Source organism: Physeter macrocephalus, chromosome 11 (assembly GCF_002837175.3).
Source record: "Physeter macrocephalus isolate SW-GA chromosome 11, ASM283717v5, whole genome shotgun sequence".
Classification (NCBI taxonomy): Eukaryota; Metazoa; Chordata; class Mammalia; order Artiodactyla; family Physeteridae; genus Physeter; species Physeter macrocephalus.
The window spans coordinates 3,906,774-3,924,982 of NC_041224.1; the positions used below are offsets into that span (position 1 = coordinate 3,906,774).

The following is an 18,209-nucleotide window of genomic DNA, read 5'->3' on the forward strand; positions in this document are numbered from 1 at the left end:
TTTTTTTGATATTGAGCTGCATGAGTTGCTTGTATGTTTTGGAGATTAATCCTCTTATTAACTTTATAACAATTTCCTTACTGTTCTGAAATCACCTCTGGGGCATTTGTGATAGGATTTTAAATTTGCATGTGAAAGCTCAATTCAGCATAATATTTTGAGCATCTACTTGTGCCCGAGATATTGGGCTAAGTGTGAAGGATATAAAAACAAATAAGAGCAAATTCTACACCTCTCAACTGCTGCGCCCCCTGCTCTCAATATACTAAATTCTGAATTTTTCTTTATATGGTAAAAGGGGAAGTTTTCAAGGGAATAGTTCATACTAAAAAGTAATGAATTGGTAAATTTCAGTGGACATCAGTATTATTTTCTTGCCAGTTACTGATTTTTAAGGACAGTTGTGTTCTTTTTATTATATGTTACACTCAGCATTACCTTTAGTTAAAGATTACATTTTAGGCTGTTAGGATTTAGTTCAAATTTGGGACAACTACACTAATTTAACAGAAACGTGTGGTAAAATAGATTTAAATTCCCATTTCATAAAAAATTTCAACCTAATTCTGATAGCCCCAGCCAAGCATAGGCTGATTAAAATAAAAATAGTGTTGACGCTTAGAGTGAATGGATCACTAAAAGTAATGACTGGGGTATCAACTTCGGATATGGGGTTGGGGGGGGCACTGAGAATAGTTTGATTTCTTCTGTCCATTTTCAGCTTTTTAAATAGCTTTTGTATTGTGTTTTCCCTACTACATGGAAGAGAGCTGCGTGGTTTTTATGACAACCTAGTGTTTGATTTTGTTTGCTTTTCATTTTTTAATTTAAAATTGGCAGTAAAATACAGAGTAGTTTCAACTATGAAAAGGAAAGGCAGCATTTTTCTTCACTATAAAACTGATTTCTTTTGTTTATAGAAACATCTTTCTCTGGAAGTCTGCATGCTTCAGTTTTTCTATGCTTATATTCAAAGGTAAGATAACTGATGTGGATCTCTCCTCATTTCATTTAGCAATGTATAAAAGTTAGGAAATATAGGAGAAAGCACCTGAATTCTTTCAAGACGTTGCTTATTTTTTTCCTTCTAAAACTAAAAGAACTAATAGTAGAAACAGGAAAACATTGTTTACGGATATACTAGTAAAGGTCATTGGTCTCTTAATGACCCAGTCATGCAAATCCTAGGAACATAAACACCTAAGTGTATTAAAGATACACTGGACATTAAAACAGTGAATTGTAAGAAAATCATTTAAATATGAATGAAAAGCTACATCCTACTCTTGAAACCGTGCCTACTGCCACTAAATCCATTATTTTGATATAGGCGAACACATGGTAATCTAATCTGTTTTTAATGTTAGGAATGATGATATGAAAATATCTTCTTTTTGTGGCATTCCAGTTTTGCATTTAACTGACAACTGAACAGAAGTTAGTTGATTTGAGTTTTGATCAACTTCTTACTTAAGAACCTGAATCTTAATCCTCCCTTATAGGGTAGTTTCCATTTTAATCATCAAGCTTGGCAACAGTTTGTGATCTATGATTAACATTTATAAAGTTAGGTTAAACTGGTTGTGATTTAGAGCAAGGGCTGCCTAAAAGCTGAATTTAGATACATAGAGAGGAGTTAGGGTTAAGGTCAGCCGGAAACAGAGGTAATAATCTTAATTTCTCTAGAGGTGCTTGATATTCAGGATAGATTGACGGCTCTCCCTTAGATGAGATAGAGACTCATAGGTGAAGGAAAAAGAGCCAATATAAGAGAGATGTGGAGAGAATAGGATTGAGTAGGTAACTATGATGGCAGTAATTAAACTGAGATTTATTGCAGTTGTATTTTACTTTTGAGAGCCCATGTGATTAAAAATTGGTATTTCTATAGAGCAGAATTTCTAGACTAATAATTTACACTGGATATTTTCAGTGTGCTTGGTTTTCTTTTTATATATAATATTAGTAGAAAATATAAAGCTTTTAGAAATGTTCTGTCACAGTCTATAAAAATCCAGGAAATGTTTCAGAGAAAGTAGTAAGAAAATATGGTAAAGACTGGGGAAATATAGGGAAAATTAAAGTTGATGCTGGCTTTCTCTATATATAGAAGCTATGTTTATCTTGCAGAATTCCAGTGCCCAATTTAGTGGATAGCTGGGCATCATTGTTGATACTTCTGAAAGACTCCATACAATTGAGCCTTCCAGCCCCAGGGCAGTTTCTTATACTTGGGTAAGCAATTTCACTTAAAAATATGATTTCAAATAAAAGAATAATGTTCATTGTCTGATTGCTGAATAACATTTGGATGACTGTGTGACCTCTACCTTCTCATAGGATTCTCAAGGTACAGCACTAGATGTATAATATGAGGCCAGTAAAGAAAAAGGGGGGGAGGATTCGGAGGGAACATTGTGTGTTTATACACGTGGAAAATGTAAATGTGCTAACATAAAGCTGTTGCAACCGTAGTCACTTAGGAGAAAGTGTGGGATTGAAAGGGGTAAGGGTGAGTAGGATGGCTGAAGGGGAACTTCCTAGCGGAGGGTCATTTGAGTTCAGGGCCCTAAACATAAAAAGATTTGGGAGAGTTATTTTTCTCTCTGTCATGTTGTTTCCTGATCTATGTTAATAATGTGTGTGATTATTTGATAAATTCCAGTCACCCTTAACTGCATGCACCGTGATGTCCTAGGCAATGTCTGTCTTTTGCTCTCCATTATTCTTGGTTCATAATATGTCCCTAAGAAGTATTTGCTCAGTGAACGGAGGTGGTAGGGGCAGAAAGCCTTTGTGGAACAGGAAGGGGAAGGGTACACTGGGCAAGGTACCTGGTCTCGTTTGGCTATGAAGTAGGGCACAGCAGTGGAATGGTGGGTGGATGAAAAGGGAGATGGGGGCTAGAAGGGGGAAGGATTTTGCATTTTCATTAAGAAGTTTGGTCTTGGGCAGGGGGTGGGAGTGATGGCAGGTTTTGAGGAGGGTCATGACTGGCAAATTAATAGAATGGATCAGAGGGAAAAGAAGATGGACTAGGAATTGTTTCTAGTGGGAGGTAGCAAGTTTGTGTGCTGTGGATGGTGGGATTGAAATAACAGGACAAAAAAAGAAGGAAAGGGGGCCAGCAAAGGAGACAGAAAAGCAAACACTGAAACCTCAGGGGAAAAGAAGGTATATTCAATGCTCTAGAAGCAAAGAGAATTTAAGAGGGCATGGCTAACCCCTTCAGAAAGATTAAGGAAGATGATATATAATAAGAGGCTGTATTTATTGATGATTTGGAGAGGATTGGTGATTTAGGAGAGAGGAGTTTGGTGAGACGATAAGCACAGCAAGGGTTAGAGTGAGAAAGTAAGTGTGGATTATTCTTTGAATGTGTGATCATGAGAAGAAAGAGAACTGACAAGGTAGCAGGAGGAAATGTGATTTGAAAGTCATCATTAATGGTAAGGATGACCTGAGGATGTTGAGTAGTGAACAGCAAAGACGCTTCCTGGATTCAGATCCCAGCTCCTTTACTTCTTTGCCGTATGGCCTTGGGCAGGTTATTAACCTCTCCATCTGTAAAATGGGGACGATAATAGTGCCCCCCTCATAAAGTTGGTACGAGGATTAAATGAACTAATATTTGTTAAATTCCTAGAATAGTGCCTGGCCGGTGATTAGTGTTACATAAGAGGAGAGTGCTAGACAGAAGATTGTAGAGAGAGGGGGGCTCCTTGATAGCACCAGATTCTAGACACAGCTGGGAGGGGATGGAGACCAGGGAATGGCAGGTGTAAGAGTGAGAAGGAAGGCTGCGTTTTTTAAATTAATTAATTTATTTATTTGGTTGTGCCAGGTCTTAGTTGTGGCAGGCGGGCTCTTTAGTTGCAGCACGCACGTGGGATCTAGTTCCCTGACCAGGGATCAAACCCGGGCCCCCTGCATTGGGAGCGTGGAGTCTTAACCACTGCGCCACCATGGAAGTCCTGCTGCGTTTTCTCTAAGACTTTGCTACTCAAAGGTTGATCCTTCAACCAGCAGCAGTGGAGTCATCTGGGAGCTTGTTAGAAATGTAGAGTCTCAATCTCCACCCCAGACCACCCGAATCAGAATCTGCATTTTAACAAGTCTCAAGTGATTTGAGTACACCCTAAAGTTTGAAAAGGAGTGCTTAAGACAGAAGAGGGGAAGGAAAGGGAATACACTTTTCTCCAACCTGGGTTACATTACCTCACACAGTCAACATGTTATCACGCTGAATGGATGTAAATTCAACCAAGTGCAAAGAACTTTGACCTTCTGTTCAACCCCTGTAGCTCTGATGGTAATTTTATTTTTGGCTGCGTTGGGTCTTCGTTGCTGTGCGCGAGCTTTCTCTAGTTGAGGCGAACAGGGGCTACTCTTTGTCGCGGAGCGCGGGCTTCTCATTGCAGTGGCTTCTCATTGCAGTGGCTTCTCTTGTTGCGGAGCACAGGCTCTAGAGTGCAGGCTCAGTAGCTGTGGCTCATGGGCTGAGTTGCTCCGCGGCATGTGGGATCTTCCCAGACCAGGGCTCGAACCCATGTCCCCTGCATTGGCAGGTGGATTCTTAACCACTGCGCCACCAGGGAAGTCCTCTGATGGTGATTTTAAATGGGTAGTTGTCGGGATCTATATACACAGACTTAGCTTCTCTGTTGTCCTTAAGAAAACTGGTGATTCTGGTTTGGCAACCAGTGGTCGAAAAAATTTTGAAGTGGAGGGGAGGGAAAGTGAGGGCTCTTTAGTAAAGTGGCCTCAAGTGTTCTGGTAAATGTAGGAGTGTAGTCTTCCACCAGGAAGCAGAGAAGGGGTGGAGAGACAGCGATGAGAGCTGGAGGAGGGTAGGTCAGCCTGCAGGAGCTGAGTAACACGGGGGGCCCCGCCTGGCCACAGTGCGCTAGCAGTCCTGCTCAGGAGCATCCGGGGTCACGATGATCCTAGGCCCTCGTGCTGTCTGTTTTCGAAACCACAAAGCCGAAGGAGTTCTAGACATTGAAGGTGTAATGAAAGGGGCAGTGGACTCACTGTCTGCAATTCCTGGATCAGAGGTTAAGATAACTAGTGCGTATGATCATTTTTAGCGACGACAGCTAACGGTAAACACGAACTCAAACAGCATTCTCGTGAAGATTTCTGATTCTTATCTTCTGATCCCTAGTTCTAACCCTCATCTCTGGCACCCTGGGTACATCAGTAAACTTCTCCAAGACTGTTTTCCCGTCTGTCAAGAATAACAGTACCTGCCTTACCTACCTCTGAATTGTTCTAAGGCTCAAAGAGGGAATATATGGACAGTTCTTTGAATCATCACCAAATATCCTGCTGGCTGATTTCATTAAAAATTAAGGCCATCTATTATGACGTGTAGCTTCTCCCCCACAAGATTTTACTGTTTCCTCACCTGTTTTTTTCTTCCTCTCTTGTTTCTCAGATAATGAAGGATCCTACCTCCTTCTCGATGTGTGTTATCTTCTGAGTGTTTAAATTAAAAGTTGGACATTTTCAGTTATACTAGAAAATTCCCTTTTTAGATTTCTGGTGGCTTATTTTTTCCCCCACCCATTCCACTGATCCTCTAAAAATTCCCAATTATAAAATAGAAATTGATATGATTGCTGTTCAATATCACTTTTCATATTAGTTTGCAAATAATTATACATATAACTTATCTTAATAAAAGCAAGTCAAGGTAAATATCGAGTGGAATTTTAGCAAACAATGGAAATGGATTTTTTTCCATTCGTGAAGTATTTTTAATCTTTTATACCTGTCTGTGTATACACACACACACACACACACACACACACACACACACACACACACACACACACGAAACCATTTTTATATTACAATTTAAGATTGGTGGGATTTGGGGTATTTTTTAAATCTTTTGTTGATGTATAAAACACATACAGAAAACATACAAATTATAAGTATACAACTCCACAAGTTATTATGAAGTGAACATACCAACTGTTCAACCCCAAACCTAAATTAAGAAATAAGACATTATATGTCCCCTCAGGTCTCCTCCCAATTACTGTCCTTTCCCTTCGCCCCAAGATAACCGCTGTTCTGACTTCTAACAACACAGATAAATTTTGTCTTGTTTTGAATAATAATTATATATAAATATTTTCTTTTGTGTCTACTTCTTTTCACACAACATATGTTTATGAAATTTATCCACGTAATTTCATGCTATAATTTATTCCTTTTCATTGCTGTTTGGTGTTTCATTGTATGAATATGCCACAATTTATCTCTTCTGTTGCTGGACATTTGGGTTCTTTCCTGTTTTGGATTTTACAAATAATGCTGTTATAAACATCCTTGTATAGGTCTTTCATGCATATGTTTATGCATTTCACCTGAGTCACAGGATATCCATATATACATACATTCATTAAACATATAAAATAGAAATTCAGGCCACAAAACCACTTGCTCACTGTGAAAAATTAGATTGCATCATTTTCTTTACACTAATATTTCCTGTTTGTTTTTTTCTTTGGTCCTTTTAGGGTTTTGAATGAGTTTATTATGAAAAACCCTAGTTTGGAAAATAAAAAAGACCAAAGAGACCTCCAGGTAAGTCATTCTGAATTGAGAGCTGTTGCCCAAACTCTGTTTCTCAGTACCTCAAGTCTAAAATGGGGAAGTCAGGTAAGATCATCTGTGAAGTTTTCTGTGTGCGCCTGTGTACATACATAGATATAATGGGTTATCCTTGTTTCTTCAGGACGTGACTCATAAAATAGTGGATGCGATCGGTGCAATCGCTGGTTCCTCTTTGGAACAGACAACATGGCTGCGGCGAAATCTTGAAGTTAAACCTTCTCCCAAAATAATGGTGGATGGAACCAATTTGGAATCTGATGTTGAAGGTATTGATCTCAGACATTTAAGTTTATATTTGTAGGCATCTGTTCACTAAGAATTTATTGCAGTCAGCACTGTAAGTGCAGTAAAATCATCTCTTTTCTTGTGTTTAGCAGGTAGCTTTTTTCAGTGGGAAAAAAACTAACCATATCTTTACCTGTCTTTTCTCTTACTTAGATATGTTATCACCTGCAATGGAAACCTCAAACATAACTCCTTCTGTATATAGTGTCCATGCATTGACATTACTCTCTGAGGTAAATAAACATTCTCGGGTCTTTACACATGAACTTTCGAGTAAACAGTTTCACGATTAAATATTAGCAAGTAATTCTTCCAGAGAAGATTTTAATTTGAAAAACTGTACTGCAAGAAATCACTGTATAAAATAAAGTTAGTTTTGACTTTGTATTCAGATTAGTAGTTTGTTAAATATTAGTGATAATAACTTTAGATATTGCTCCCCCCATGCACTATTTTTTAAAAGTGTACTTTTTAAAAATGATAAGTGCTTTTGTATCACAGTGTGGCAGGGAAGGGTGGAGGTGGTATAATGATGCTTGCCACTACAAAGCATTTACAGTTTACCAAACATTTTTATATACATCCTCTGACATGCTCTTTTTTATACCCTGTTATCAGGGCATTTTTGTTTCCCCTTCACAGATGTGGTTACAGAGAGAGATTAGCACAGTGTGACTAAGACCAAACTGACAGAGTTGCAGCTCAATTCATGTGGTTGGGTTTTTCCCAGGCCACCTCGTAACACAGTCAGGGGAAGGGAATACTGAGTTTCTAGTCTTAAATTTGCTGTTTACTCACTGTCACATTGGAAGGTTCTTAACCTCTCTTTTTCTCTTCTTCCCTGTCTTGGTTAGAAATAGTAAAATTTGCCCATATTTATACCCTTATAGTTATAATGGAAAAAAACCGCAAATTGTGGCAGAAACCATTCATGTAAAAATGGCTTAGGGAGGTTTGATTTTAGGTTTTTCTAATTTTAAGGTATTCTAGGTTTTCTTACAGACTGAAAACCACCTCTAAGTGCTGTCAGTTTCAGCTCTCAGATTATACGTTCCATTTCATTTCTTAACGTTTTTTTAGGTTTTGGCTCATCTTTTGGATATGGTTTTCTACAGTGATGAAAAAGAACGGGTTATTCCTTTACTTGTAAATATTATGCATTATGTTGTGCCCTACCTCCGGAATCACAGGTACTATTATTATTTAACTAGATGTGTTAGTTAATTCATACTCTGTTAAAAATAAATTGTGTTCCTTTATTGCCATTTTTGGAATTACCACAAAATGACTTTATTTTTACCTTGAATTATAGTGATTAAAAAAAAACAGATTTCTTCTCTTATAGTGCTTTCTAGTTCACCCCATCAGTGCTTTAGGTAACTGTGAACACTTAGGTGTAACGTAATATGATGATTAAAGGTGCAGCATACAGGTTAAAGTGCTGTTCCTTCCTCCTAGTGCACACAATGCCCCTAGTTATCGAGCCTGTGTCCAGCTGCTGAGCAGCCTCAGTGGGTATCAGTACACACGGAGAGCTTGGAAAAAAGAAGCCTTTGACCTCTTTATGGACCCCAGCTTCTTTCAGATGGATGCCTCTTGTGTTAATCAGTAAGTCATCTTGCTTCTATTCAACATGACAATGCACCTCACAAAGTCTGTTGACATCAACTACCATCTGCAAAGTAGAACACTTTTTAAATAATAATGAACAACAACAAAATCTCATTTACATATCATACTCCTTGTCTCTTTCAGTTGGAGAGCAATTATGGACAATCTGATGACACATGATAAGACGACATTTAGAGATTTGATGAGTGAGTATTGTGGGGTGACAGCCTAAGCAGTGTCTTTCCTATACAGGATCCATTCGTATTTACTTTGCTCTTTTCTAGAAACTGTTGAATTAGCTCTTTGTCAAGTTATACTTAGTACCCGATAGGAGCATAATGTTAAAACTTAAAAAGGACAACATAGTTGATGAATAGTAAGTAAAATTATTTGGCCATGTCAAATTTGTCTCCAAACTGTTTCCTCAGCACATAACATAGAACATGGCACTCAATAAGTAATCACTGAACGAATGAAAGACTGACAGGGAGGGAGGCGGAGAAAGGCAGGCAATAGGAACAAACCTAGCAGACGACTCCCTCTAACTCTGGGGCTCTGGGGACTCCCCTGGCGGTCCAGTGGTTAAGATTCCGAGCTTCCGCTGCAGGGGGCACGAGGTCAGTCTCCGGTCGGGGAACTAAGATCCCACACGCTGCATGGCTCGGCCAAAAGAGAGTTCTGGGGCTGTGTTTACCTTCTCGGAAGGAAGAAAGAGAGGGGCCAGGAAGGCCAGAATCACTCTCCACCCCACTTCTTCTCTATCGTACTGGCTTACATATTAGGCTTTCTCATAGTATCTAATCTGGAAAAAAAAGGTTTTCTTGGTTTTCTAAAAGTTTGAAAGTTATTAAACTAATGACCTTAAATAGCAGTGAAGTTGGATGAATCTGTAGAATTTCTTGTCTGTTCTTAACCCAAGCTGCAGTTTCCCCCTCTGGAAAAGGGACAGCGTATTCTCTCTAATCTTCACAGGTTTGTTTTAAGGTTCAGATTCATCTATTTAACAGTTATTTATTAAAAGACCAAAATGGGCCAGGCATTATGCTCACCTTAATCCAATAGATAAGATTATTTCAGACAGTAGGTAAGAAGTTGTGAAGGAAATAGGGTGATACGATAGATTTTAAATAACAGCTCAAGAGCTCATATTTGATGTGAAACTAAAGAAACCAACCATGAGAAGGCCTAGGGACAGAGTATTCCGGGAATGAGGGACAAAAATAATAAAGGTCTCAGGGTGGGGACAAGCTCGGTGAATTCAAGGAGGAGCACGCGAGACAGTGTGCCTGCAGAAGAGGGAATGGGGGTGAGTACAAGACATGAGGAAGGAGAGCTAGGTAGGCTAGGCCTGGCCAGGCCAGAAATTTTTAAAGCAATGAGAAGGATTTTGGCAGATGGCCTGAAATAATAAAGGGTTTTATAAAATGGCACTGTTAGTGCTTTTACCTTCTGAAACCTACAGTTCTAAATTGTTTTCTCTCTCCACATTGCAGTTCCCACCCCTTGGTCTTCTGGCTTGGATCTGCTAGATCTGTTTGCCAGTCCTTCTGCCTCGGAGAGGAGCCCCAAGTCCTCTACCCTGAGGTCCTCTCTCCCGGATGTCATAGGGTCTAGACATTCTTAAAAACAAAAAACAGAATCATCTTTTTTCAAATCGCCTGATGACTATATCACAGCCTCTCTCAACTTGCTTTTTTTTTTTCCTTCCAGCTCGTGTAGCTGTGGCTCAGAGCAGTTCACTTAATCTCTTTGCAAACCGTGATGTGGAGCTAGAGCAGAGAGCCATGCTTCTGAAAAGATTAGCATTTGCTATTTTTAGCAGTGAAATTGACCAGTATCAGAAATATCTTCCAGATATACAAGGTAAATAGTGGAAAACTATTTTCTCTATTTTCCAAATTTTTTGGTTCCTTAGAAATTACCTTCCATAAGTTGTAAGTTGGGGTGAAATACACCAAGCGTTGGTAGATGGAGAATGTTGCTGAATTAGAAGTTTGTTCTATTGAAACGACAAAAATTATCACCACCAGTATGTAAAAGAAATCAAACACTGAGTTTATAGGACTTGCCTAAACATGGTCTCCATTTTATTGTTTGGGTCAGATTTCCTAGGAATTCATGTTTGAGAATGAGGTGTCAGACTGTTTTACTGCAGAGAGGCATATTAGTGGGTTTTTTTGTCGTGGATGAGAGGTTATACACCTTTAAAGGAGGGGTCTGAAATAGAGGCGTAGCCTCTATTTTAGCTAGAAGTAGGTGGAGATCTAGAGTTTGGGGCCAGGGTAGGGGGCTGTATAAGGTTTTTGATAACCTTCATCAGGTGGGTTTGGTGGCTCTCTGTGTCCTGAAGGGTATCAGGGCAGCCATCACCCTGTGCCGCCAAATGGCTCCGTGATGGGCGTGAACCTGCCCCAGGCCGTATCGTCTGCGGCTGAGTCGGCGTGCTTGTGCAGCAGCCAGCCTCAGCAGGCTGTGCGGGGACGGGCTTGGGGATGACAGTTGTCATCTCTTTACTGGGGTTATTCCTCTCTCTCAGAAGAGAAGTGACTCCTCCTTTTCTAACCCTTTATACCCAACGTCCAGTGGGCAACATGCACACTACTTGCCCTGTGATTTTTTTTTAAAGTCGACTGGATCGGTGCTACTCAAAAGTGTGGTCCATGGACCGGTAGCAGTCTGTTATTCCATCCATGATAAGTTCAGAAATGTAGAGTAAGCATTTTAAGCCTTTATAGCAATGTGGTAGAATCTGTTGAATCTAGTAGTAAGAACATGGCATTGTATTTTATTTATCTTTTTTTAATTTGATTTTTTCTGGTAATTCATTTTTATTATATTTTATGAAAGTATCGATCTGCAACAGACTGGAAATTATTTTAAAAGTTGATCATCATAGATAGTTTGAGAAGTACTGAACTAGATTATATAGAAAAGTTTATATGAAAATGATTCTATTTTGATATTGAAAATATACTGTATTTCTTTCAGAGAGATTGGTTGAGAGTCTCCGTTTGCCCCAGGTGCCAACCCTTCACTCTCAAGTGTTCCTGTTCTTCAGAGTGTTACTTTTAAGAATGTCTCCGCAACATCTTACCTCACTCTGGCCTACCATGATCACAGAACTTGTGAGTTAATTTTAATTCAATTAGGTAATAAGTCTAAATTATAAAACAATGTGACAAGCATCAACATGCTTACCAGATAAAAACTAATCTTGGAAGAGAACTGAACTCTAGTTAATAAGCCTGTTACTGAAAATTTGTACAGATGAAAATAGTAAAACAAGTCAGATTCTGTCTCCATACAGCTTAAACTTTGAAATATGCAACATTAGCAGTTATTAGCTCCTTGCGAATCATGACCTCGTCTGATCCGGTTTAGTTCATTCTCAACTACACCAAAGTTTTACCTTCGTCATGGCTGCCAGGCCCGGTTCCTGCCTTTTGCAGCACCTTGCGAGTGATTAGAGCTGGTTTAGCTAGATTTAGATGGCCTGACATAAGGCATGTATCACTCTTGAAGTGCAGCGCTTACCCAGGTAAGCTGCTTCAGAGAGACACTGACAAGATTTTGTAAACCCCCCAACAATAAAACCTTCCCAAGTCCCACTACACCAGTCCGTTCCCCTCCCAAAGCATGCCCTGTCGCCCTCATCTGAACAACGTGGGGAGCTGGGGAAAGAGATGAGAAAGGAACGGGACAGGAATCTGTAACTCCGAAAACCCAGCATTATAACTTCCCCACAAAGAAACTGGCTTTAATATTTTTCCTTTTTTGATAACTGTATCTCTGTTTCATAATCACCAAATAAGACTATGCTTTCATCTCACCTCTGCCAAATTAGTAGCAAGGCTCTGTGCTGAATTTTCAGTTTTACTTTTGGAGACTAAGTATAATTTAAAGATCCTAAAGTTGTATCCTAAAATCTGTATTTGGATTAATGAAAATATAGCCTAAAGATAACTTGAAAGAAGGATTAGATAAATATTTGACACTTTTCCCATGGTCTTCAGGTGCAGGTATTTTTACTGATGGAGCAGGAACTCACTGCTGATGAAGACATTTCACGGTAATATGCAATTCATTCTGATTTAGCCTTGTCCGTGTGTAGTACCCTCAAATCAGCCAGAACGTTACTTTACGACTAGGAGGGTACAGACACTATTTTATCTGAACACTCTATGTATTTAGCCCGTTATTATCCAATTGATTATATTTGGATATAATACAGTTTCATGTCTTCCTTAGGTATTTTAGACTGAATTAAACTATCAACGTGTGTGGCCTTTGGCCTCTAGACACAAATTTAGTTTAAAGCAATACTGTTTCAGCTATGTGAGCAGTATTGGTTTTAGTGGGTCAGATCTTTTTCCTGAGACATTCAGCAAAACCTATTATGGCAGGTAACCTGTAACTAAGGTATACAAATGTCTGTATCTTCCAGGATGATCTCAGTTTAATGTACTAAAATTTGGGGGTTTTTTTTAGCAGAAGCAGTTTATTAATATGTGACTAAATATAATTTATTTTTATTTAGGAATTTTTGTACAAATAAGTTTATAAATTGAAAAGTTCCTTTAACACTGTGTGTCTTGAATATATTTTACTCTTCTTTAATCCTAGGTTTATAAAAGAGAGTCCCCTATACTGATAACTGTGTTGATTATTATAGAAAGTTTCCTCCCACCATCCTTGCAGGACACTGAGTAGTAGGGAGGCCTCTTGGTTTTACAGCTTGTATTTTTATACTTCTCGAGTATAACAAGTTGTTCTCTACTATTTTTACATTCTTAAAATTTAAAGAGGAAAAACTAATTTTTGATTTGAGAACAGTAATATTAATTTAGTCATGAACTTGCTTAGCGATTACTGGTACATTTATCAGAATGATTATGAAAAATATTAGCTGGCACTTTGAGATTTTCCAGGAATTACCTGTTAGTAAGTGGGTACAACTGCTGACAGCACTGTCTCCTGCTTATAGGACTTCAGGCCCCTCTGTGGCTGGTCTGGAGACGACCTACACAGGAGGTAATGGCTTTTCTACTTCATATAACAGCCAGCGGTGGTTAAACCTCTATCTTTCTGCTTGCAAATTTTTGGATTTGGCTCTGGCATTGCCCTCCGAAAATCTTCCTCAGTTTCAGATGTAAGTAAAAATAAGGATATTAAATGGATATTTTTGAAATGCATTTGCTTTGGTTGGTGACATCTAAGATAAAGTTTTTTTGTGTAAGTTGAAGTATTCATAATTTTTATGAAAATGTAATCGTTTTGGCAGGAGGATGGTAGGGCAACAGTTGTTGGAAGGTATCGGAAATGGCCGTTGTGGGTATATTAAGACTGACAGACCATTCAGTCAACAAGTTGAGTAGGCAGCACACGTGAGGCAGCCGGATACATGACTTAGGAGCTTCAAGTCCAGTGTAGGAGACACGCCGTTAACACACCATGGGTGTTCTGAGAGCAGCCGGGCAGGATGCTGTGAGGCCACACAGCGGAGACCCCTCCGAGCTCTAGGGGTCAGAGCAGGCCTGAGGGGAGTTTTACACTGGGGAGGTGGGGTGATGGTTGGGGGAGGCGGGGGTGAAGACTTAGAGGTTGGAATGGCCCTGGTGTGTCTGCAGTGTTGAAAGGTCAGTATTGCTGGAGCAGCATGTTGAGATACGAGGCTGGAAAGGGCCCGAGTTACATAAGGACTTACAAGCTATATTCGAGAACTTGGACCTTAACTAAGGACAGTGGGAAGCCGCTGAAGCGTGAATCTTAAGGAGTGAAGTGATCTTATCAGTCTTGTATTTTAGAAATTTTACTTTGGCTGTGTAGTTTGGAGAAAGGATGGGAGGTGGGCAAGACTGGAAACAAGGAGGCTTTTCTTTCAGATGATAGTGAATTGAACTAGAAGTGGCAGAGGGGAATAGGGAGAAAATTAATGTAAGTTAAATGCCTTGTTCATAAGTGCTCAAAAATATTTAATTATGATTTTTCATATTTAAATTTTTAAAATAATAGGCAAACTATATAAGATTGCTTTATCACTATGTAGCTAATTTGAGAATTTATCCACATGATCAAATATGTATTTATATAATATATAAAATTGTGTTATATTCTTCTTCTGGAATGGAATATTAATAGGATAAAGAGTAAGACACCAGAATCTTTTTTCTGTATTTGGATATACTTAAATCTCTAAAAATTTCTGTTGCACAAGCTTACTTTTCATTAAATTTAATGAGAAGAACTAGAAATTTTTTTACATTAATTCCAGTTCCTTTAATTTTTTTTCCATTTGAAAACCATATATATCCACTTCTTAATGAATTTCAGTGGTTGGGTGTTTGTTAAACTGATGTTACTCCTGAAGAAGTTCAGAAAAGGACACTAAGCAGAATTGTAGTAAAGTGGCCAAAATTAACTAGGAGGCTGATGTTCACAGAGGTGACAGAAACGAGTCTTCGTGCTCTAGGAGGAATATTACGCTCACACTGGTGACCTTTCAGCTTCTGTGATCAGAACCAAAATGGGTTTATCCTCTTTACTTGTCAAGATGCAGAAAAGAGATAAAAATGCTGTCATATCAACTACAGTTTTTTTTCTTTTAACTACTGTCTTTTTTCAAAATCTATAAGGTAATAAAAGATAACATGGAGAATTTAACAATCTTGAAAGGGTAATATCTTTCTAAGCATGATTTTTTTCCAAAAGTTTAAAATAGTTCATAATTTAGTTACATACAATTTTTAGTCTCTGTGTGACTAAAAAATACCATAAAGATTGAAAGGCAGCATTGAGTTGGGAAAAGATATTTACAATGTATATGAACAAGTCTAACTTGCTTAATATGTAAAAATGGATAACATAATAGAAAAATGGGCCAATGGCAGTGTTAACACATAGTTCAGAGAAAAGGAACGGCTTGTAAAACATACGAAAAGGTGCTCAGTCATACTCATAAGAGAAATTCCAATTAAAGTTACTATCAGAATGGTAAAGATCTAAAAGTGTACTTCCTTTTACCCTTAACAATAGAGACATTCCTACTCTTGTTGGAAGAGTACATTGATATTGTCTAGTTTTTCTCCAAAGAGGTTTATATTTACTAAAATTCAAAATACAGATTCTCTTTAGGCCAGTAATTCTGCTATATCCAAGGATTTCTCCAATCACTGTCCTCTCAGACATGCGTAAAAGTCAGCAGTTATATAAGCGTATCCATTATGGCACTATTTGTAATAGCAAGAAATCGGACAATCTAGGAGACTGGTTGAATCAGTACCTTCCAACACCGGAGTACTATGTAACTGTTAAAAAGGACGCTGTTTTATATGATCTTATCTCCAAGATGTGAAATGAAAATAAGCAGCAATCATTTTATTTATTAAAAGAGGAGGGGGTTGCTTGTGTGACTGTGTGCTCTTTTATGCATAATAAAACTCTGAATGGATATATACGAAACTGGCAATATTGGTGGAGCCTGTGGTGGGAAGGAGACTACCTTTCTTTGGTATGCCCTTTTATACTGTTTGAATTTTTTCCATAGACAGATATTAATTTTACTTATTAAAGACAAAATTTTAAATAAAAATACACTAGAAGTATGAAAGAAGTCCTACCTAAATCTTTCTTAAATCCTTTCAGTTCTTTGCCCCCTTACTGTGTAGTTAGGGAACATCTGGCCAAGTATACGTTGGAGATTTTTATCTACATAGTAATGAATGAGCACGGCAACATTTGTCAAGTTACTTGTGTTGTGCTCGTGAAAAAAATGGTGTTGAGTACTTTCCAAATTTCATTTGTTCATCACAAATGCTCATGTACTCATTTCAGCTCTATGAGGTAGTAAATATTGTCTTTATTTACTGGTAAAGGCTCGGGTTAAGAAACATGCCCAAGGTGACAGGGCTACAAGTGGCACAGCTGGTACGTGAATCTGTATAAGTGGTGGGTTCATGACGTGTCTACTGGATTGATGTGGCGCTGTCTTAGATGGCGCGGCGTGCATCTTACCGATATCGGTCTCATTCTTCTATACGTAGGTACCGATGGGCCTTTATTCCAGAAGCCTCAGATGATTCCGGTTTGGAAGTGAGAAGGCAGGGCATACATCAACGAGAATTTAAACCTTATGTGGTACGACTTGCAAAACTTCTTCGGAAAAGGGCAAAGGTATTGCGTTCTTTTTAAAATTTGTTTTTGTTAAGTGTAAGAAGATAAAATTTGTGAAATATATCGAATCTCATGTGCATCTTCCACTGTGCATCAGGCTAATTAATTACAGATCTTTACCCAAGGAGATAGTAGTAGTGAGTTTCTTACGTTCATCAGTAGGCCTCTGTTACAAACCTTTTGTCATCTTTTCCTTGCGTTCAGAAAATTTCAAAAATGAATTGTACAATTTGGGGACGATCTGGGTTGTTTTGCAAGCCCGAGTTTGTAATCTGTGCTTTGAGTGCTCAGAAATTTTCCACTCTTCTGGGGTCCCCTCTCCAGGCAGCAGCTCCTAAACCACGTTCCAGACACTACAGAGATGGAATGGAGGACAGCGATTTAAAAGCAGGTTGTCCTTGAAGGACGTGCGGGACTTGATGTAAAGTCAAGTGGTTTCTTTAGGGACTAAGAAGTAAAGGAAGAGATGGAGATGAAAGTGGAGTCCAGAGTTTAGGAGAGCACCGGGGTACTTTCATGTTCATATTGCAGGGTCGGAAAAAACAATCATGACAACAGATCCGGAGGCAATGTGATTACAGGCACATGTACTTCGTCATCCCTGCATTTCATTAGCAATGAGAGTTTTCATAAAACTCCTCCCTTGCCTAAGGGATAAACAGGACAGTCTTTTGCACAACACTTGTCCCACAGAATAAAAAATGTTTCGGTTGGAAAGCATTTTCCCATCCAAAACACCTTAAACAAGGTCTTCATGGCCAAGCCCCCTTTTCACTGGAGCAAAGGCTATGAGTTCTCCTCTTTCCTTCCACAGGACAAGGAGGAGGACTTTAAGACAGTGATTTTGGAGGGATTGGAGATGGCCAAGCATCAGGTGAGGGTGGCTTTTTGATGCCTGTGGTATGGCAGCAAAAGTTGCCACCTCTGGACCAAATCTTGAGACACAAACCCAGGTCTGGATTTCAACAGGACAAGAGAGGTAAACAGGAAGGAAGTCTTTCTTCAAGTGTAGACTGTTGCAGCGAAAGGAGAAATAGTTCATACGGAAACATGTTCGACTTGTTAATTTTATTACTGAGGAGGTGGTGTAGTTCTGATTAAGAAAAGCAGAAACACTAAAACAAGTGCACTGTTCTTGGTCAAGAGCTTAGTAAAAGAAAGTCCTCTTAAAGGTACATCTTGACAAGAATATAAACAAAAGGTTACATCATAGTTTCCTTACATTTGAAAATCAGCTATGTAGAGGGTTCAAGCATATTACTCGTTTCCCTTCAGACTAAATTCATCTCCGCAGACCCTTTAATGACAGTTGAATTGCACTTTGACACAGGGGACTGAAGGTGGTGTGGTCATCAGTCCCGGACCGTCATTAAAGCCAGCGTTATCAGGTGAGAGAAGGGAAAGCGGTTTCCTACTAAGAAACAAACTAATAGCTGTTTTTTCTTTTTCCTTTTTTTTTTTTTTTTTTTTAAATTTGGCCATAGATAAAGAGCTAGATGATCTTTTTTTCTTGT

At 38.8% G+C, this 18,209-nt stretch overlaps 1 protein-coding gene across 9 annotated transcripts in view; it reads left to right on the forward strand.

The window, feature by feature from the left end:
- The window catches only part of DOP1A (DOP1 leucine zipper like protein A), a 119,308-nt gene that overhangs the window by 99,302 nt on the left and 1,797 nt on the right, over positions 1-18,209 (forward strand). For 3 of the 9 annotated variants that reach the window (XM_028496185.2, XM_028496186.2, XM_028496190.2), the window contains 15 exons: positions 921-976; positions 2,131-2,235; positions 6,534-6,600; positions 6,752-6,896; positions 7,069-7,148; positions 7,996-8,105; positions 8,374-8,523; positions 8,671-8,732; positions 10,237-10,389; positions 11,515-11,651; positions 12,540-12,595; positions 13,511-13,675; positions 16,566-16,695; positions 17,510-17,569; positions 18,026-18,083. In XM_028496185.2, coding sequence (XP_028351986.1) covers positions 921-976; positions 2,131-2,235; positions 6,534-6,600; positions 6,752-6,896; positions 7,069-7,148; positions 7,996-8,105; positions 8,374-8,523; positions 8,671-8,732; positions 10,237-10,389; positions 11,515-11,651; positions 12,540-12,595; positions 13,511-13,675; positions 16,566-16,695; positions 17,510-17,569; positions 18,026-18,083 — 1,534 coding nt within the window. Of the gene's footprint in view, positions 1-920; positions 977-2,130; positions 2,236-6,533; positions 6,601-6,751; positions 6,897-7,068; positions 7,149-7,995; positions 8,106-8,373; positions 8,524-8,670; positions 8,733-10,236; positions 10,390-11,514; positions 11,652-12,539; positions 12,596-13,510; positions 13,676-16,565; positions 16,696-17,509; positions 17,570-17,970; positions 18,159-18,209 lie in introns of those variants that run through there. The other 6 variants (XM_028496191.2, XM_028496187.2, XM_028496188.2 and 3 more) reach the window with 4 other exon arrangements.